Consider the following 23,375-nt stretch of genomic DNA (forward strand, 5'->3'; position numbering starts at 1 on the left):
TGATTTGGTTGTCTTGCGTCATAAGAATAAAACTGATAATCACGTATAGATTCATACTTAAGGACAGGTGCCTCCATATCAAATGCTGGGTCTGATTCGCGCTTGAACATTTTTATTATAATTACCATTTTTCAAATGATTATCATCGTCGACGAAGACCGCTTCCTGCTATTAAATTTGCTGTTATATTTTTTTCTGCTTCTTCAGATATCGCCGCTAGTTTTTGATTTACAGCCTGATTTATTATTTTACTTACGTCTGCGGGCATCACCTCAGTACTTGCCAGTTTCACCGGTGGTTGTTGTTTTCGTCGCAATAATCGTGCTAGTCTTTCTTTGATCGCCGAGAACGCCTTACCAGCAACATTGACAATTGCACTAGGAGCTTTATCACGAACAATATCGATAGCTTTCATCGATAATTGTTTTGCAACAGGTACTGCTTTTGGAGCTATCCTTGTAAATAATCCCTGAATAACATCACCAAGTCCATCTCCGTAAGTAGCTCTGTAGATTGGTAATCGTGAGTTTACCGCTCTGACCTGCATGGGTTTACGATGATGATCATGTATGATCTTCTTTTTTTTATTTACCATTTATTTAACAACTAGTCATCAGCAAGTTCATCGATAAGTTCTCGGTAAACTCCATGATACCACCTTGAAATAATCGCCGACAAATATCAGATGCTTCATTAATTATTTCTGGTGAATTATTTCCAGCACGTTTTCCTCCTATGAGAACCTCTAACCGTGACACATCATTAATGATATTATTAGGACAAATAAAATTATCTCCCAGACCACTGCCAGTAGCTCCTTCGTCTGATTTCTTAGATGGTGTCGTTCTAAACATTTCTTTAAGTTTCGACATCGGCGGCGAATAAGAAGATTGTTTTTGTTCTGTTTGTTGCAGAGGTGGAGGAAGCTGATACTGGGAGAGTTGTCCTTGTTCTAGTTGTTTCAGCCTCTCTCCATAAAGTCTTTCTACTTCTTCTTTAATAATTTCATATTTTTGACCTCTAGCTTGTTTTTTGTTGTAATATACGCGATATATATATTTAATAAGATTATCATCATTTACTTTTTCATAACGGGGGTTTAAAATACTAGATTTATTAAATATACTATTTAATATTACCTCGGGTAATTGTTCTTTTTTAGTATTTCTAATTTCTTCAATAACTCCTTCCCTAAATTTTGCAATCAATTCCACTTTTACTTCTACTGGTTCGGATTTACGTGCATGCTCTTTTTGCACGTCGGCGACTTCAGTATAAAGTTTTCCGATACTTTCAAGTACTTCTTCGCCGACAGGTGGAGGTTGAGCCGCAGCTATTTCCCTGGCTATGCCAGGTGGAAGATCTCGTAAAATCTTCTTTGTTTAGTTCTTCTTGCTATTTTTTCGGTTTGTTCCGCTGTTTGTTTTGATACCGGAAGAAGATCCTCTTTGATGACTGTTGTAACTTTCTCAGTAGCTGCAGTGATGGGCTTAAACAGTTTTTTAGTGTCCTCTTCGTACTCAACTCGTGCTTCTTGCCGCGTTTGTAGATTTTTTCTAAATGAATCTCGCACGGGAAGAAATTTTTTAATTGCTTCTAATCGTTCTCGTGCTATTCTTGCAGTATGAGATTCTGGATGTATCATTATTTTTAACATAACAATTTTTTAATTAATAGTAGCAGAGAGGGCGCCTACCAACGTTGGTAGTCCAGTAATTAAACAAATAAAATAAATAAATACGTAGAGTACTTTATTTTTCAGCTACCTTTTCAAGCTAGGGTTTTATTGATGGGGTTGGTTTCAACAAAAAATGAAAACCTCCCAGGAAACGTTTATTTGTGAAAATCTGGACCTTTCTACGAGAATTTATTTTTTGTTTGTTTTATTTGTTTGTCGGAATTATATGGTCTGTTCGCCCTCTCTGCTGCTACATTTACTTCGTGGATTTTAAATTAAGTAATCTTTTTGTCTTTGACAGCAAGGCATTACCTCATAGCCTCGACCATATATAGGAAGAACATAGAAAATGTGACGCCGACCAGGTCGAAATTATTTGCGATCATAAGGCAAATGGTGGGTCAGTCTACACCAGGGGTGCACCCGCCCCCCCCCCCCCCCCCCGGGCCGGCGAACGTGTTCTGTCCGTTCTCAGGCAAATTTAAACAACACAGAAATCTGGCCCGTAAACAGTAATTATATCGAAGAAACCAGGTTGTGCACCCCTGGTCTACACACAGAGTAACAATGAATGTGGAGAGGGCTCTGGGCGGGGTCTCAAACACTGAATTGAAATGCAATCCGCAATTCCACGCAGCTCAAACCATGAGAGGAATAAAGCTGTCTATTTTTGTCAAGAACAATACAGAATCCTTCAGGAAATCAGCAACGCGGTCGACGCCTAGAAGAGGCCATTAACGAACAAGCCGAATACACGGAGAAAAATCGCGGACAAAATAATTACTGGGTATTATAACTGAACAAATGAAAACTTACCAAATTGAATTATGTTGACGAAAGCACGTTGACATTTTGACATTGTACCAAATTAATCTCTCTGTCTCTGTCTATGTTTTTGTCTCTCTCAGTCTATGTTTCTTTCTCTCTCTCTCTCTCTCTCTCTCTCTCTCTCTCTCTCTCTCTCTCTCTCGCTCTCTCTCTCTCTCTCATATTTTTGGCACATTTGAAGATATGTTTTGCATGTAATATACTAGTGTCATGTTTACAGACTGTAACCAGTTTCAATAATATTTATGTTGGGATCTGCCCCTTACCCGTGAGCAATAGCCACTCAGCATCTAGTTTTGATTGTAGTCTGATTGAATTGAATTAACTATTAAATCTTGCGCATAATGAGAGCAATCCAGCTTTGCTATAAATCTGATTAAAATCAGATCTCCTCTGTTCTACGTGAAGATCTGACGACGACCGCTTAAGGGTCATGTTCTGGCGATCTTTGAATTAGCCAATGGAAATGCAGCTTTCAAAACTTTAAAAGTGAATCAAATCGTTCGGTATATATTTATGCTCTTCGTCGACAGTGCTGTCTCCAAACGCAAAGATATAAGGCTTCGTCTGATTGGTTGATAACATTTGCGATTATGGTAATAACAAAGGTTACCAGAACATGACCCTTAAGCTGTCGCTGTCAGATTTTCGTGTATAACAGTGGAGATCTGATTTTAATCAGATTAGCTTTGCTATTGGCTGGAAAATAAGGTCATGTTTCGACTAATGTAATTAATTTTCAGCATATAAACGTCATTACATGTATTTTAGGTGTGACGTTTGCACGCATTGGGGTGGGGTTCTTCCAATACATATTACTTAAATTATGATGAAAGTTCCACCCTGGCTCGTGAGGTTAGAAAGTTAAATTAGTGACGAGGTAGATTTACAGCTCTGAGCTCCCAGTCAGCAATGCCGACGGCTAAATTATAGAGAACACGAAGATGAAATTCAATTAATAACAATTTAATAAATTCGATAATTTAAAACGACAAACTCTCAATCACCCGTCTTTCCCTCGACCAAGTGACAGCCAAATTCATTCCGTGATTTGCAGTGTGAGTTCGATTTTCCCCCTGTCCTTGCGTCTACTCATCTCTTTCTTTCCCGCTAGTTCCTTCCTTCCTTCCGTTCCTCCAACACCTCCTTCGACTCCGTTTCCCTCTCGACTATCTTCTCCTCCAATTTCGCTTCCAATTTCCTCTTCCTCCCTTCTCTCCCCCTTTCCTCCTAGAATTCAACTTCTCCTGACTTCTCTCCTTTCTTCTCCTTTCCTCCGTCTCTCTATCTGAGACTACGGGACCAAACTGTAACTGGTCTGTCCCTCAAAGCTTCCTGTAAAAAACCACAAGGCGTTAACATATGCTTTATCGAATCTCACCTCACACTAGATCAACAATTAATCATCAGATAAGGCTATCACGGTTTCTGTCACGCATGCGTACACATCGAAATTCCCACACACTTCTTGCAGGGTAAACAATGGCGTAATAACACGGTATCAGCGAATTGTCATACAGACATCAATACATTGCGTCACATCAGTATATACACATCGATATTTAATCTCATTGTACTACAATATGACAACAATCAGACTCATGTCTGTACATTACACAAATATTCAACAATGGCAAAATCTATAATCACATGAACACATGTGTTAGTCTACTATAAAATACCTACATAGCGAATTACAATATTAACTCTTACGACGGCTAGGAAGCTATATAATTCTTTACAAATATCAAGTCATTCCTTCAAAATATGCAAACATATTAACACCACAAAGCAATTCTTCGTACTACGATTCTAGTAATAATAAAGTATACATACGACCTACAATTAAAATACAGTCGCATTCCGCAAAGACCGAACAACTAGCTCACTGACCTTATTTGAAGCTGTCTGTACTTAGAATTTCCCGTTCTAAGATATTCCCGCCAATAACGAATGGCTGTTCGGAGTTACGCTACTCTTCTCTGGGCAAACTTTCTAGCGAACTAATTCTTGCCGGAAGACGCGGAGATATCATTCTACCCAAATCAAGGTCTCCCCCCCCCCATCTCGATTCTGATTGGATGGCGCTGTGACCCTGTCCAATCGTCTTAGCGGCCAGTTCAACCTGGCTGTTTGTCTGCAGGGAAAAAAGTTAAGACACTCCCACTTCTTCGTGCAACTTCTTTTGATCTGGATAAACGTTTCCACATCTAGGTGATAATTGGCTATCTGGCGTCCTCGCAGCTCCTAGGTCTGGCTCTCCACTTCTAGCCACGGCAATCTTACGTAATGGATTAGTGCTAGCCTGCGGCATTGTTTAACATCAAACAATGGCTTGTCAGAATTACCTTGATTATACATGTTTCAAACTGGGGCTACTCTGGGTCGGGGTAAACGTAACATTAGGTTTGTAAAATACAACTGGTTTGCGCATTTACTTTGACAATGCCACAGATTCTGTTATTCCATCCCATAATTATATATTTTATTTTATTGTTTGCTCGATCCGGGCAATACTACCGTGGTCGATCATCTCCCAGATAACGATAAACACATATGGAGGATCATATCACATATCTCACTCACTAGATATGATCAAACTATTACAGCATTATAGCTCATACCAAGTAGGAATCGAACCTATAACCTAGCCCTGAAGCAACAGCGCCTTAACCTATTCGGCCATGAGCTCTTCAACCCAAAATGGATGAAGCTTTGTCGAATCAAGGATTATAGGCGCACGAGAACTCATTCGTTACCAAACGGGATCTAATACTCAGCCACATGCTAAAAACCAAATGAATTTTCTTTTTAGAAATGCACGATATATACAATAATATGGTGATATCTAATGTACCTTTTATATACACTTATAGCAACATGCTGTTCTGCCAGGGAGATATGTCCATATAGAAGATGCAAAACGTGTGAAGTAAAATACCTAACGTGTCCTGTCAAGTGTTGCCTGAATATAAATAGACGATTCGTATGCTGTGGTGACACTAACAACAATACAAAAACTGATCAGGACTTGGACCATAACTATGACCGCTACAACCACGATAGCTTTGACGAGCAAGATTCGGCACATTATCGGTAATAAAAAAAATTGTTTCAAGAGAGAGAGAGAAAGAGAGAGAGAGAGAGAGAGAGAGAGAGAGAATTCGAAGTGGCACGGAGACGGGTTGTACAAAAGGCAGTAAACGGAAACATAGACTAGAGTATGTATGTATGTATGTATGTATGTATGTATGTATGTATGTATGTATGTATGCATGCATGCATGTATGTATGTTTGTATGTATAGATGCATATATGTGTGTGTCTGTGTGTGTGTGTGTGTGTAGTTGCATGAGTGGGGGTTTAAGAGTACGTCAGCACAATCCTGTGTATATAGATCCAAGTTATATATATATATATATATATATATATATATATATATATATATATATATATATATATATATATATATATATATATATATATATATATATATATGAGGTGCACAAAAAATAAAGCTTAATAATCATAAAAATTAATATTAATAAACATTATAAAATTGCAGAGCCCAATTTTAAAATATATGAACCATGCTCCTAAAATTTCCAAAACATCAACTAGAACATCATTACGGTTCCATCCCAGTTAACAAAGGCTGCCGTCATTAGTCGACTTTTATTATTTGCTGTTAGAAAAGGCCCGGGCCTCATCTAAATTCCTGAGCCCGCAAGAGGTGAGGAGTTTGAGTGGGACACACGGTTTGACAGAAAGAAAGATAAAATAATGCAGGCAGGGCCTTCGTAATGGGGCGGTTAATACGGGCGCAAAGCCGGGGTGTGTGGGGGTGTGCGCAATTTCATAGAGTTTTTTGTTTTGTTTTCTCTGAGTAGGGGGCGCCGATTGATGGGGGTGGGTCATTCAGACAGATAAGTGATTAGTGGGGTATGTTATCTGCCAGTCTTGAGTAGATCATACATTGAAATGTCTGCGAGGAAACGAGGTGATGTGGAGCAGAAGAAAGACAATAATAGCAACAAAAATGATGATGACGATAAGAATAACTCAGAGGGAGTTGAACCAAGAGGGAATTGAACGTACTCATCATTCTCTAGCTAGATATCCTAAGTATCCTAAGTGTATAGATGAAATTTAAAGACCGATTCTGTCTCACAAGACTTTGCTAGAGAACACGATTTCTAAAACAGTGAACCAAAATGTCTATAGTACACATGTGCTGTCTGAAAGAGTAATATTGGTGAATTTTCTCGGGAAGAAAGTTTTGCAACAAATTCGACTATTCATCAATATAATTATCCCAATGAAGTCAGAACAATGATGTCACCCAATTCACATTGAATCTAGCATGTCCTGTGAATTTGCGTGATTAAAAATGAAATATTTCGATTTTTATAAAATCTTTTTCAGAACTCTAAATGAATTCTCAAATCATCTGTACATAGTCATTGGAGTAGGTACAGTAGCAGTTCTACTTATCTTGCTTACGTGCACTGTCTGCCTGGTGCATGCCCATACGAAAAGGATCCATGGAAATGGACCAAATTCAGGTATGTCCTATCATTAAATTCAGGATCCTACTTGAGGTCTCATTGCACCACTAATTAATGAAACGTGTTTGAATTATTGCTGTCTTTTGCTAGACTCGAATGATTGAAATCATTCGACGAATTTGAAGCAGGCAGCCACTGACTGATATACTTCGACAAATTTCACAAATTAAATTCAAGCGCAAATGTTTATCTCTTTTATCAAATGACGATTTTTTTCCCTCCGATATGCGAGTGGTATTTAAAAGTTTTGAATAATAGTGTGCTGTGCAGCAAAGTTCCTTATTTGCGTAAACTACTTCCATGCATCCCGTCAAGGCACGTACCCTGCACACTTTCTCCATCTAATTATCCAGTTATTAAAATGCCATTTTGTGTACACCTTTTGGTATGTTGTTCATACACTTGAAAACTGCACTTCCAACAGCATGATATCATTCAAAATTGTCTGCCCCTATGTGATTCTTTGATGAGGGGATCGTTGTGAACTAAACTGGGGCTGTATAGATGATGTGGCAAAATTTAGGATGATGTGTACATTCGGGAAGTCTGCAAGGACGGTGGATTTATGCGGCTGTGCGTTACCATGGAGTAGATTGGATACCACTGGTACATATGTGCGGATGGGTCGTTTGGTAGTGTTCCATAACTTTTGGCAACAATTTGGAGGCACAAACGTGTCTAGTGACATTAGCAGAGTTAGGCACATGTATCTGGATGACCGATACTTTTGCACAGAAAAATAATGAGTATCATATTATCATTACTGTCCGACCATTTCGAGCGATTAATGGTCTGTCCTCATTTTCTCCAATTCAAACTTTATTATGTTCTTTTGAGTTGGCTCAAAACAGTAAATACATGTTTTATTGTCTTCCATATTTTGCGATATCAACACGAGTCTGGTTTGATCAGCTGTCAACAAATGTGGGATCCATCTTGCACAAACCTTTATGAGCGTTATACGATTCGTCAATGTATTAAAAACAGCTGTGGAAATAATGACATTGACTTTAAAAATATCTTCCACTGTATATCGAGCATCTTCATCAATTGCTTCCTTCACACCGACCACTTCACGCTCACCAATCGCAAAGCTCTTCCAGAACGTGGGTCATCTTTCGTGGATGCGCGACCTTTTCTTTTTGTTTTAAAACAACCTCAAAATTGTTGGTTCTAACAGTCTTTCGGGAGAGAATTTCATCAGGTAAACTTTATCCAAGTCGACCTGCATATCATTCACATAGAATTCTTTAGTGGCCTAGTGGTTAGAGCCTCCGCTTCGAATGCTTCAGGTCGCGGGATCGAACCCCGGCCGAGTCATGCCAAAGACATTAAGATGATACTACCAGCTGCCTCCTGCCTCGCTAGGCTCTCGGCATTAAGAGGTTAGTGTTAGGACTTGTCAGTCTGATGTCAGGATAATATGAATGAGTGGGACATCATGCTACATGTATGCAACCTTAAGATATGACTACTGATCTAGAATGATGATATATGATATATTGCATACGTGATCATATCATAAATCGGACAAGAATCTAATTGAAAGAATTTCAGTAAATACCCATTAGAAATGAAATTTATGGAACGAGTTTAAAATCTTCATTTAGTTTTATCAATTTTATTTCAAAATAAGAACAAAGGATTAGTTATATTTATCACATGACATTTGCCTATACCTTTGTTGAAAATTGAATTGCTTTAGCCAGTAATTCAGTCGAATGCTGGTAACGTATTTTATCAAATTAATATGAAGCACTGGTCTATGCTTGCTTCATAGTGTTATTCACACAATATAAAATTAAAAATCTGAAATGGGTCAGTGAAACGTCACGCGGAAATGTCTCGAACAAACAATCTTGTAAAAAAGCCTCCTCACGAACAATACTCTACCTCAGTACTTAGTTTTATGATTTGGAATGTAATAACTTAAAGCTAACTCATTTTGCTTGAATTGTCAAAATGCCATATTTATGAGTCCTGTGAAAGTGAATCCAAAACGACTTCGTAACCTTGCATTCATTTAATTTCAGATCGACAACCAAGCCGAACAGGTAGACAAGAACCGTCGATAGCACAATGCAGCTTGGAGATGCACTGTGTAGGAAAACCCCCACCTTACGCGGAGTATCCCCCATCTTATAGCCAGGTTGTTTCTGCTGGCAACACAGATCATAACAAACCTGACGACGTACAACACTCAGAGACGTGTCAGGAAATCTTCAGACCACCATCTCCCCTCCCTGCCCCGTGTAATGAAATATCGGAAACGTTGCTCACGCAAAGGGACATACCACAGCAGAGATATTGAATTGATAGTATACAGTATAATTAATTATCTAAGTTATTTTATCTTATCTTAAAAGGGTAAGCGTGAAAGTGGATTACTATTCAAAGATAAATTGTAAGTGGTATTGTTATAATTATATTAACAAGACACGTGAATATAGATTATGCACGAGCTGAGTTGTTGTAATTCATCGGTTTTTTTTTCAGCGTAAGGGTTGGAAAATGTACAGTTATGTCAATTATTATTTGAAGTAGTCTACATATATGTTAATTTGTTGCTACATATAAGTCAAAGAAATCATTCGTCCATCTTGTGACAGGTCCAACAACTTCAGAGAAACGATTCTTAAGCACACATAAAACATCAGACATCCAGTCCAGGTACACGCATACCTAACCCAAACTTGTCAATAACATACCTTCAGAATTTCTCCGGCCAGGAGTTCAAGAACCTAAAGGTTTGTGTGAATCTGTATAATATAACTATGATCACCATTTTCTCTTATAATCCTAAACTAATTCTTTAAAGTGTTTTTCTTACAATTATATAAGTTTAACTCCAAAATTTAGCATTTTCCATTCATGTTTTAAACTGTGACAAAAGGCACACACACACACACACACACACACACACACACACACACATATATATATATATATATATATATATATATATATATATATATATATATATATATATATATATTCAGAAACTCTTTAAATGAAAAGAACAATACAGAAAGGGAGATAACTTGTTGCCTTAACATGTTCCATTTTTAAAGGAAAATTTGAGGATGTATTATTTCTATAAATCACCCTACCACATATATCTGTGTACATGCCGGCAATGATCTTCAATTTTCTAATACTGATTTCAGTATCATGTAACTTAAATAATAAACTCTAATACTGATTTCAGTATCATGTAACTTAAATAATAAACTCTAATACTGATTTCAGTATCATGTAACTTAAATAATAAACTCTAATACTGATTTCAGTATCATGTAACTTAAATAATAAACTCTAATACTGATTTCAGTATTATGTAACTTAAATAATAAACTCTAATACTGATTCAAACCTCATGTAACATTACAAAATAGAATATCATGACAAGCGCTGTCGAAAGCTTTCTACTGCATCCCGTAAGTAAACCTATCATGTCCTGTCTTGCTCGTATCCATAAATATATATATATATATATATATATATATATATATATATATATATATATATATATATATATATATATATATATATACACATATATATACACACACACACACACACACACACACATATATATATATATATATATATATATATATATATATATATATATATATATATATATATATATATATATATATATATATATACACATATATATACACACACACACACACACACACACACACACATATATATATATATATATATATATATATATATATATATATATATATATATATATATATATATATATATATATATATATATATATATATATATATATAATTTTCTACACGCTTTTGGCCAGTGAATACTTGACTTTCACATCTTTGGTGATTTTGCCATGAGTTAGGTGTACATTCTAGTATTGAAGTACTCGTAGTTACTTTTTCCGTAAAATGTGAAAAATGCGATAAGCTCTTCTTTTTGTAGCTGTGATTCAATTTAACCATACAGGTTTTTTTCACTTATTTTTGTAAATGGGATTCAATTTAACCTTACTAGTTTAAGCTCTTCTTTTTGTCGATGAGCTTCAATTTAACCGTACAGATCTACGCTCTTCTTTCTGTTGATGAGCTTCAATTTAACCGTACAAGTCCAAGCTCTTCTTTTTGTCGATGAACTTCATTTTAACCGTACAGGTCTAAGCTCTTCTTTTTGTAGATGTCATTCAATTTGACCATAAAGGTCTAAGCTCTTATTTTTGTAGATGTGATTCAATTTAACCATACTGTTTTTTTTTCTTCTCACTTATTTTTGTAAATGGGATTCAATTTAACCTTACTAGTTTAAGCTCTTCTTTTCGTTGATGAGCTTCAATTTAACCGTTCAGATCTACGCTCTTCTTTTCGTTGATGAGCTTCAATTTAACCGTTCAGATCTAAGCTCTTCTTTTCGTTGATGAACTTCAATTTAACCGTACAGGTCTAAGCTCTTCTTTTTGTTGATGAGCTTCAATTTAACCGTTCAGATCTAAGCTCTTCTTTCTGTTGATGAACTTCAATTTACCCGTACAGGTCTAAGCTCTTCTTGTTTTAGATGTGATTCAATTTAACCCTACTGTTTTTGTTTTCTCACTTATTTTTGTAAATGGGATTCAAGTTAACCTTACTAATTTAAGCTCTTCATTTCTACAGGTCTAAGCTCTTCATTTTTTGAAGTGTTTACCTCTTTAATCTTATATTTGTTTGAAGTCTAGTATTAAAACGTCGAACAGCAGTCATTCTAATACTCTTCGAGGCACAAAATTCTCCATAAAAAATACAATACTTTATCAAGGTTATATTAGTGCTTGAAGTTAAAGAAGTTATAGGGATAAACACAAAGGAAATCGCGTTTTCAAATGAGATATCAGATTTCGATGGTTTCATCTCATGGACAAGGTACATTATAAATTATGGATTTTGAAGGAAGAAGGCAAATAATTGAGCAAATTTACAATTTACTTTTGATAGAGTGAATATTAATGTTTGCATTACACAAAAGTTTGTAGTTTTGCATTTATATGTATAAATAAACTTAAGCATATCGATTGGTAGATAATGAAAGTTTATTTATAGAAAAGAGAATCTTTTTTTTAAGACCTTATCCTAGCTGCAAGAGAAAAAATATAGAGACATTGTTTTCTTAGTGCAATTTCAGTCTTTTAAGGGTCTTCAGATTGGAACAGTCATTACTGAAATTAGCACCTGACTTTTTGATACGGAATTGAAAGCTCATGTTTTAAACACAAGTAGGTCCGGAGAATGCAGCGGCTCCTATCCTTTTCTCTACACAGTAGCTGTCATCCAGGTTTCATCCATACTAAAAAATATAGGTTTGATCATGAGCACTCAGAAATTAAAAGTTACTGAATTTTTAATATCATTGTGTTTGCATGGGTTTACTATAAAAACTGAATTAGTACTGTGATTACTATAGAAAGCAAATTCAAACAAGGCCGTGAAGAAGGGGAGAAAACTCTTAACGTCTTCAAAAAGTTAAATAAACCAGGAGTAGTAAAACCTTCTGCACTTAAAAATTATATCGATGCAGCAGTCACTACTACCACTAACACAACTACCACTAACACATCAGCAAGAGCAGGATATGAACATGGAAATGGTTAAAGAGAGTTGAAGTTTATGTCGAAAAGTCCATCAAAACCCCAAATGGCTCTTTTCAGGTCCACCTACAGCTCTGCGAAAGAAACGATGCTTTTCAATGATTACCAAGTCAAATAAAACTCAGATCTCAATATTATAATATGCGTGTGCATATTTTCTTATTGATACCAAAAAGCCCAAGGCAAAGTAACACTTAATGTTTTTGGGGGTGTGGTGGGTTTTTTCGGGGTGGGGGTTTGGGTATATTCTTTTGAATATAAATCACAATGAAATTTCAATATACATCATCAAATTCCATTTTCGTATATCTTTCTATTTTAAATGTTTTGCAACGGTATGAGTTCTTCTTGCTGTTTCTTCTCTTTCTTTCACCTCCTTTGAATTGCTTGGAACGGGTTCTTCTGATTTTGCTTTTGAACGTTCCTAAATGTTCTCATGTTTGTTGGGACACTCTGAAGGCCAACGTATCAACATTGTCAATAATTACAACTACAATGATGGCAACAACCAAAACATCAACAGAATTAGTAATTACAACTACAATTATTTTTGCAGCTTTACGACTGTCATATGCTTCAAATTTATTTATATAGGACTTGCACACACACACACACACACACACACACACACACACACACACACACCGCAGTTTTACAGTGAGAAAGCAACATATCATTAGGATTTATGAATACAGTGCATATAGCTTCTCGTGAAATATGCGCTACGCTCCACTGCATCGTTGAAGTGTTGGTTTGTAACAGGTACATAATTCAGTTGTTTCAGTAAGGATTTTTATTTTCGAGTAAAATCATATTTTACAAATTGAAATATAACTTTGTAACACGTGTTTAAAATTATATTACTGACAAATTGTTCGTATATATTTTCTAACTAATTTTCTTAATCTACCCTATTATAAATTGAGATAAATGGAAAGAAAATGCTAATATTTTCATTTTATATGAAAATATAAAATTTTAAATATTTTTTAGACTGAATCCAATAAAATATAGTACAGTGAATGTGAAACCAGCATAATATAATAACTTCTATATATGTACGAATATTTTAGACAGAGGAAGAGTAAGACAAAGTTTGTAATAGTTCAATTTTAACATCAACATTTTATTCTGCTAGTAAAGCAAGATTCACGCCATAATGAGGAGAAAGTTTTATTTGAAGATTTAAAAAAGAGAGATAAATAATCTTTGACTAGGCCTCAATTTATATATATAATCAAACCTGCCAAGACGGTCACCTTTTACTATCGGTCACCGGGTCTCAACGACCACTCTCGTTTTCCCCGTGAAATTTCCTCTACAAAAGTAATGTTTTAAATGGTCATCTGCTTTCTGCAGTCATCGGTCAGATGTTTCCTATCCAAACAGTGGTTACTCACTTTTCGCGCGTAATGTCAACGTAAATTAAGCGTTTGTTTTAACAGGAAAATCATTTACTAAAGGCATGCAAGATGATGTTTAAACTTGCCATAATGTCCATTTAATGTTCGGGCGTGGGGTTGGAATTTTGTTAGGAAGCAGGTTATTTCTTTCCTTTTACCTCAGGATAATTTAATTAAGTCAACGAATATAATACATCAAATTAGTTATTTTTATTTCTACTAATCAGAGCAAGAAGATTTATTTCAAAGTAATTGGACGCCAGAAAACTTTGCTTTAGAAACTCTTACGTACTCCCCTCCATCATCCATTCTAAACATAAAATAGCCGAACACTAATCTTGCATATATTCTCCATATTCAAGTCAACCTGGCTGTAAACTTTAATTGGCTACTCTTTATTTCAAAGTTATTTCAAGAATTTGAATAAAGCCACAATAATACTTATCCGTTATTTGTAGGTTTCAATACTCCAGGTAAACGATCATTCTTATAGCTCACCCCACCCACCCCATTTTCACATCGAGGGTGGAGTGGGGGCATGGGTTGTTTTGATTATCATAATGACTGTATTCATCAGTAAAAACAGAGTAACTAATTTTAACCAGAATTTGATTTAGTCAATAAAATTTTACCTCTTGAGCAATTAATATCAATTTTTACTAAATAATAGATTGGAGATTAAGATAATTACTATCTACATATTGTTTATAATCCCAAAAAATATAATTAAGCTTTCAGATACTGCTCATTTACGTTGGATAAGTTAAAGACAATAAGGCAGTTGAAGTATTATAACAGTATGAAATACATCAGCATATATCCGTATGCGCAAAACCCACCGTAGTCAGAGAAAAACTAGCGGACAGTCACAATATATACACAAAATTTTCATTAATATCCATGATTGAAATGAAAATTTTAACAGGCATTTAATTATTAGGTTAGTTCTTTTAATTGATCAACGCTAGAGTCTCTATTTCATTTATGTTATTTTGTCAGGAAACTATATTCAAGGATCGCTGTGCTAAATTTTGCAAGAACACGTAACTGAGGAGGAAAACTGCATGAAGGGAACACTGTTTCAGCTTAAGAAACATCGCAATTTTGTTTAACAAAGGCTATTTGTCAATCACTGGTTCGATTCTTTCTTTGTTTGGCTATGGTCTTTTACGTCTGAGACAGCTGTCTCCATGTGCAAAATGTAAGCAGCTTAGGATAATTACCTTTTTTCTTACAGTAGGCTTCCGTCAGTCTCACGAGACCATGAATCTGCGCCGATGAATGTTGACATCTATTTGGCAGTATATTTTGTATCTATAAAGCCTGATGAAAGAGTGTCAGTCACTGTCACACTCATTGCACTTGTTATCTGTAGATGATTTAGTTCCTTGGTGCTGGGCCTTTCTGTTGATCATTTTTTTCTTCTGCTTTCTGCCTAAGATCGCTCTCGTACTTTGTGAATTCCTCCTGTAACTCATGTTGCCTCGCACGCCTAACTGAGGCAAACGTGTCTGATCTGATGCCAAGTGCCTTAAATCACGCTTGCATGCATCTTAATAGCGTAAATGAGGTTTTCCATTCGGTCTTTTACTCTTTCCAGATCCACATATAGGTTATCCTTTGGAATTCGACCTTCTTTCTATCTTTCATTCTGAACACGTGGCCCAATCAACACAAGCGTTTTTTGCTGAAAACGGGTGTACATACTTGTGAACCTTGTTCTGTCAAGCACCATGCTATTGAAAACTTTGTCTCTTCAGGCGACGGTAAGGATGCTCATGAGACAGCGCCTATGTAATGCATTAAGCTTTCTTTCTTGTTGCGTATACCTAGACCAAGATTCACTTCCGTATAGGAGTCTGCACACCACAAAAGCTCTGTATACTTGGACATTGGTGTATTCCGTCAGCTTAATATTGGACTATACTCGTTTTGTCAGTGTGAGAGTGGCAGCCTTCCCGATGCGCCTAATAAGTTCGCTATCAGGGGAAAGATTGTCTGTGATTACTGACCAAAAGTACACGAATTAATAAACTACCAGCAGTTCAAAGTCCTGAATGCTATTTGATGGAGGGCATTCTTTTTTGTGCGTATCGTTTAGCCACTTTGATACCATCATACATGTTCTTTATATCACCGATATTGGCAGAGATCTGAATCTGCGAGCAGAGATGAAGACATAAATTATTCAGACTATGGCGTGCAGTGCGCTGTACTTTGTTACAGATTGTCCTAGCATGTTCTTCTCAGTGGGTGAGGTTTTGTAGGCAGCAAAAGTCTTTCGTTTCTTTTCGACGGCAGGGAGCATTTCTTCTGAGTGAGCCTCAAACCAGTTATCTGACTTTCCGCGTTTTTGGACAAAGTCTGAAATTGCGCCGTTGTGGATAGTGTCCCTTAGATATTCCCATTTTCCAGAGATATTTGTTTTGGCTGCTATTGGGAAGGCTTCCTCCAAACCTCTGACAAAATAAAGCACCTTCTCGTGTAGGCGGGTGCTGCTTGTGTCAGTATGAAGTCTTCCCACTTTCTTGAAGCAATGCAGTCTCTTCGGCTGGTGCTGCACACAAGAGAATGATCAATGTCACAATCTGCGCAAGGGTAACTGCGTTATCTTTACACTACTAAGGTTAGAGCGCCTTGTGAGGATGAGGTCAGGCTGATGTCATTGCTTGGATCTGTGATGTTTCCAGGTGATGCTGGTGATTGCAAGACTGTGATGGCAGCATGGTTCAAGGGGGCGCTGGTGTTCTTAATCATCTTTCCCTCCAGAAATGTCCCAAGTAGGTTTTCCAGGAGCTATGGTCGGCGATTCTGATAATGAAAACATCAAGGATGATCAATGGCCCTCACAAGGTGATTTTTCCATCGGTAACATTTAGATTGTAGGAAAACGGGTCGTTAACTTCCGGGACGGAAGTCAATGTCGGTGAGTAGACGCTGATCAAATCTGATCAATCTAATTGAACTTTAAGCTAAAATTTCAGGATTCTCGCAGTTCCTTCTGAGGTACAATTTAGCGTGGCAAACTGTTCTTGATAACGAAACCAACCCTATGCTCTCTTGGCTTATCTAGAGGTTTTCCCTGCCAGAAGAATGATTAATCTTTCTCCCTGAATGTACCAAATGCAGAGTCTTGTCACTTGGAGGGAAACAATGTTCATCTGAAGCCTGCACAGTTCATTGTTAATCACGACTGTCTTAAAAGCGTCGTTTACGTGTCGCAGATTTTTCTGAGAGTCCTGATGAAATGGTGCAATCAAGCACTGAGACTTATAACCAGTAACTGCTATTTCCCGTGTTGTGTCGACACCTGCATGGCGAAGCTGAAGTGTCCTCTCCAGGGCGCAGGCATGGGCATGTTTTGTGAAGACCCTAGGATGCTCAAACGTCAGGGTCTTAGTAAAATGCAAAAGAAAGAAAATCCCCATGCGTTCGGTGCCAGTTCAACTGCAGAAGCTGCCAGAAGTTACCAGGTGCTGGCATATGACCGCCTTTGGGGCTCCACTCCTTTTTTTTTTATTTGGGGTATACTCCCTTAGCCTTCGTCTCTCCGCGGGCAACCACAAGGCAGTGGGACTATTTGCCCATAGCTTGTGATCTGATTCACGAGCACCAGTATGTATCCACTAGCCGGTAGTCCTGAATGATGCGTGTCTGGGAGACAGATCTTCGAGTCCTCTGTAGTTTAGCCTGGGTCCGCAAGGTATTCAGTTTCCGTGTGTCATGACGAGGAGGCATTGGATCAGGTTTCTCGCTTAATATGCTACATACTGACAGGGAGAGGGTTACGCACTTAGCTCTCCTTTTCGCATTTCTGTTAGCCTGCGGTGGAAATTGAAAGCGAGAGAGACCAGTAATACTACACTACACAGCCACACTAGACACATCACAACAACAATTACTTCCTTTCTTACAGTATGTATAAGCAAAAATATATGACATGAAAAGTAGAGAGGTAAAGTTAAAAAAACATCTATGAAAGAAAATATCCTCCTCAGGAATTTTACCATAAATTTGTTTCAAAGTAAACTATGCTTACTGTTGAAATAATAATAATAATAATAATAATAATAATAATAAAATAATAATAATAAAAATTATTATTATTATTATTATTATTATTATTATTATCATTATTGTATTTCGTGCATAGTATTTGTTGAAAAACCAAGTTTGTAAGGTGAATCTGCATTCAGTGGTCACTTGTTTACAAAGGTCGGTTTATCTTTTTCCCATGGATGGCTGCAATTTACAGGTTTCAGTGTATTCTCAAATCTTAAACAACCGTGTGCTGTGCCACGAGAAACTTTAATTTGCACTAGTATCCTAAACTGTTATTTCCACGCTTTGGAGAAAATTGGTGGATATTGTGATGTCCTCCATCTGTCCGTCCGACATTCTGTCAGTTTTTAGATTTCCTCCTTAACCGCTTGATGGAAAGTCACAATTTGCAAAAAATGATTTCCTTTTGGTTCATTCGTTGGCTCCAGGCAGAGGACCAAACTCCAAGTGCACTACAATTAAAAAACTGAAATTACAAATTGCTACACAATTACGAATATTTCGACTAAACGTGTATATGTGCAGTCATTGTAGGAAGACACATCACATATGACCCTAGGGACAATACACGTGTGTTTGTTTGTTTGTTTGTGTGTTTGTGTGTGTGTGGTGTGTGTGTGTGTGTGTGCGCGTGCGTGTGTGTGTGTGTTTGTGTTAAGGGAGATGATGGAGGTGAAGTAATATGTGATACAAATGTGTGAAGATCTGCGATGGTGAGACATAAATGTCGCTCTAGTTAAGGATTTAGTAGGTTTTCATAAATAAATGAAAATATTTAGTTGAAAAACTGCATCAAAGTCGTACTTATTTATTAAACAAAAATGCGCGATCTCCTGAGAAATATGGCCACCCGGACTCTTTGTATGCTGCACACGTGTGGGCTGGGGGCGGGGCGGAGGGGGGAAATTCAATTAGGTAGCGATTTCAAACTTTCTAAACTGATGATAATATTCTTTATCTATGTAAATTTAATTCATATTATCATTTTTATCATGTATCCTCATAAAAATACAGGTATAATACTATGATCTCTGTTTGGTGTATACATGTACCATACAAAATAAGTGTAACTTATATATACGTTGATTTCTGTCATCGGAATCCGGAGTGATTGTGTATCTAGAAGTTATTTCTTGAATTTCCAGGCAAGAGTGTCTGCTGTCCATGAATCTCAATATTCACGACGAAGTTCCATCCGTTTGTAGGGGATTGACTTAACCCGGGACGAAGTTCCATCCGTTTCTCATGGATTGCTTGCAGTAACATGCTGACCCGTGACGACATTCCATTCATTTCTCAGGGATTGCTTGCCGTAACATGCTAAGCCGGGACGAAGTTCTATTCATTTCTCAGCGATTGCTTGCCGTAACTTGCTAAGCCGGGACGAAGCTCCATTCGTTCTCAAGTATTGCTTTCCTTAACATACTGACTAAAGACGAAGTTCCATCTGTTTATCGGGGATTGCTTGCCGTAACTTGCTGAGCCGGGACGAAGTTCATTTGTTTCTCAGGGACTGCTTGCCGTAACATGTAAGAAGCTTTCATTATTTAGATAGTAAATTTATTTGGGATGGGTCGCTAATTACAAAATGGTGTTACAAAGAAAAAGATGTGAGGTTGCATACAGCTTAGATTTTCGGGGGAGGATGGGTGTCAACGCAAATTTCATATACATCATGCTGACAAAATCAGTTCCACTTTTCTATAATAATAAAAAGACACATTCTTATATTGTAATCTATAATTTTGGCATCCAAATCCCTATGACATCTTAACTTTATTATAACATTGTATAACATTTTTTAAAAAGTTATTCCAAACAATAAGTTCTCATAAAGCTGTTAAGATGCATAAGAGTTACGGAACTTTTGTTAAGACGATACCATTTATTAAGCTAGTCTTAATGATGGCCTGTAGGGATGGGGCTGCTCTAAAGCGTCGTAACAATGGTCAATAAACATCGATAGATCGGTATTTATTGCAGAAATATCAAATAATTTTCACAGAGAACAAGTAATTTTTTTAATGTACTTTCTTATGTTTACTTATAAATGAACAAGCTTTATCAATGAAAACTAACCCTAAAAGAAGCACTTTTCTGCACATTTTATTGTGATATAAACTTTCTCTAATGATAATCTTTTCAGAACACCTTAGTGTGCATGGTGTAATCTTCAGTTCTAATTACCTGGTAAGTGTTGAATTCAGGTTTACTGGCTATGAGTACGGGACAGATTGAATAGTATTTGAATAGGATATAAACGAGCATATTCACTAAGCCATTAGCTATTTGCGACTCGACGGAAAGCGCACCAAACATATTCCCCAAAACCCGAAACATATTAAATATGCAAACAATTGTTTACACTAAACATTCTAATTATCGTGACATATAAGAAATTTTGAACATGAATTAGTCACGTATTTCCTTATGAATTTCATGTTTGCATTGTCTGTATATAAAATTCGCTCAACTTTGAAAACGTACTTACCATCAATTCAGCCTTTTAGCTGTCACCATGTTCATTAAATGTCTAACATGGATGTTTTCGGATTAAACTAGTTATTCAAATCCTCCATACCAGAACCCCTCTACTCGTTGTCGTCATAAGTTTGCGACTAATTGCAAGAAAGAAAAGTACATGTATGACCCTTACAAACGCTGGCGTAGGTATTACATTCGTCGATAGCTTTGGTCAAAGAAGAGGTTTGGGGTAAAAAAACGTGTGTCATGTACCTGTGGGTGAAGTTTGTTCTCTCATAAGTTGTCGATAGAATGGTGTGGCATAACACATATTTGAGTTCGTTTTACCAACCGGCACCCCCACCACCCAATGGACGGACGCCCACTCAACAATAGAGCGATATATATTAACAAACTAAGAGCACACATAATATACCAAGGTCACGGTCATTTTTTGTTACGGTTATACTGGAAGAACGCCAGATTGTTGAAAAGTCTCATAGGTATCCTTTGTGAGTTAGAAGTTCAATAACTTACAGAAAACACAGATTGGTTCGCTGGATAACTGCCAACCCGACATGAAGCATTATATCATTGAAAATAAGGAAGTCGTGATCCATTTTAAAACTATTATAATCTAACACAAAAAGAGGATTATTAACAGTTAGTCAGGTATGAATCGGTTTTTCCTACGTCCAGTTTATATATAGACAAGACGTTTTAACGAATGTAATTTAAAGACTAATCAAACAGGCTTAATAACAATACAGTGGACAAAATTTACTTAATGTACGGAGTCTATCTTTGAAAATGTGCCATCGGATCAACTTCCTGTTTCTTGTATTGTGCTTTTTCACAGGCAAGCAAGAATGTACATTAGAAATATAAATATTACATTGAAAATAGTACAAGATTACGTTTTCTTAGTAAACATTAATCAGAAAAAAAAGAAGAAGCTTCTAAGAATGATGTGTTGTGGAGAATAAAAGCACTGCATCAGTGAATGAGATCAATGTGTAATTAAGAAAGAAACTTTACCCGGGAAAAATTAAAACAAAAGATAAAAAAAGGTAAACATAGGACGTCCACATTTGTTGATATATTTAATTTCGTTTGACACGACCGAAGCTCTTTTGGGATAATAGGTCAGGATCCATTTTTTCGTTTACCAAATAAATACTTGTGATCGCAAAATATTATCTTATGGATAGTTATGCCAAGCTTGGTAAAATTTGAATTCGTCATTTAGAAAAGTAGAAATATGTTATCAATACACATTAGACATTGAGTAAAGCAGCGGAATGGTCAGATGTAGCACAACCTCTTTTAACTTTAACAGAACTTCAATCGTGAGACGACCTGAATCTAAGGAACAACATTCATTAATCCAATTTATTGACTTAATTTACATTTCTTCTTCTATGTTAAGAATAGTCTCCAAAAAGGACAAAACTATGTGGCTTCTAGCGAGTCTTTAAATACAGTAGTTACCATTGTCTGTATTAGTTTAATAAATCTTAACTTTTAGGGACGTTTGCTGTGACAACCCCTGAAGATGATAATAACAAGATTAAAGACAAAATTGTCGGTCATGGCAGAATACCGCCTTCAAACATAGATTCAAGTCCTGAAAAGCCGCCGATTCCAAACAACTATGGAGGAGGAGGCAGCCAACATAAAGATAATCCCGAGGAGTAACGGCAATGCTTAAGTGGTGGAAATGTGCAGCAATTACTTGTATCTGTTTCCAGGATTTTGAACTCCCAATAAGAATGAATTTAATGAGGATCAGCAGAAAACGACAGTGGCAGTTGTAGTAGACGTGTGAATAAGTAAAGAAAAGGCAAATAAGGAAGATGATGATAATCGAAGAGGAGGATTCAAATGTGCGTGAAAGTAAATAGAGATCGTCATATCGATATATGTTCATGCAAACACTGACAGTGCAATTCCACTGCATTTTCCTAAGGTCTATGTAGGAAAAATGGATAATTTTAAGGCATGCCATGTAGATTAACTATTTAAAAAACCTTACCGAGGTCGACATAGATCTGTAAATAATAGTATAATAGGAAGCTTTGGTTTGTTACTCGTACACAACACCTTCCATCTTTTTTCCCAGATGATTTAAGATTCTATTTACATACACATTTCTGATTTGACAAACCCATTGTACTGTGATCTGTTTTGGCCTGTAATTTTTAGATGACACGTAAGAAACATATATAATTTTCAATTAAAGATAGTTCATTATCATTAAAATGCAGCGTAGCAATATATTTTGTCCGCAACAACCATTTATTATATATTAAAATAACGATCATAACAATATATCGCTGGCATGACCCGATATGACATTCTGCCCCGTATAGCTGTATAAAGAATCGATGAATATTGGCTAGCGAAGATATGGCTATGTATTATATAGCAGTTAAGAGGCTATTGAAAGAAAACTTCGATGTACATAAAAGTGAACGTATTGTTGGTAAAATCTGCGGATCTGATGTTAGAAAGGAAGTAAATTGGAATTATAAGGTGTAAGGACGCAAATGTCTGTAGATCTACGATGAGCGCATTAACTTGGGGCAGAAAACAATTAATTAGATTTATGGGGACATGTGTTTGTTAAATCGCTATACTGCAATTATTTATAATGTCTATGTCGGGAGAGGAAGTGATTCTTAATTAATCCTTCGTTTATTTAGCCACCAGACAGACTGTTCGTAAAAGGTTAACTCCGATTT

The 23,375-nt window shown here is 36.5% G+C and overlaps 1 protein-coding gene across 2 annotated transcripts in view; it reads left to right on the plus strand.

The window, feature by feature from the left end:
• LOC149801821 (uncharacterized) overlaps window positions 1-22,757 on the plus strand; it is a 40,991-nt gene extending 18,234 nt beyond the window's left edge. The window contains exons 2-7 of one of the 2 annotated variants that reach the window (XR_016420480.1): window positions 5,383-5,602; window positions 6,932-7,071; window positions 9,108-9,392; window positions 19,314-19,697; window positions 20,315-20,358; window positions 22,160-22,757. Coding sequence is in view for 1 of the 2 variants with exons in the window: in XM_089954358.1 (XP_089810484.1) it covers window positions 5,383-5,602; window positions 6,932-7,071; window positions 9,108-9,385 (638 nt within the window). In the remaining variant the exon portion in view is untranslated. Of the gene's footprint in view, window positions 1-5,382; window positions 5,603-6,931; window positions 7,072-9,107; window positions 9,536-19,313; window positions 19,698-20,314; window positions 20,359-22,159 lie in introns of those variants that run through there. The other variant, XM_089954358.1, reaches the window with a different exon arrangement.
• The last annotated feature ends 618 nt before the right edge of the window (window positions 22,758-23,375 follow it).

This window comes from Sinohyriopsis cumingii, chromosome 4 (genome assembly GCF_028554795.1).
Source record: "Sinohyriopsis cumingii isolate HCF-2022 chromosome 4, ASM2855479v2, whole genome shotgun sequence".
In the NCBI taxonomy this organism is placed as follows: domain Eukaryota; kingdom Metazoa; phylum Mollusca; class Bivalvia; order Unionida; family Unionidae; genus Sinohyriopsis; species Sinohyriopsis cumingii.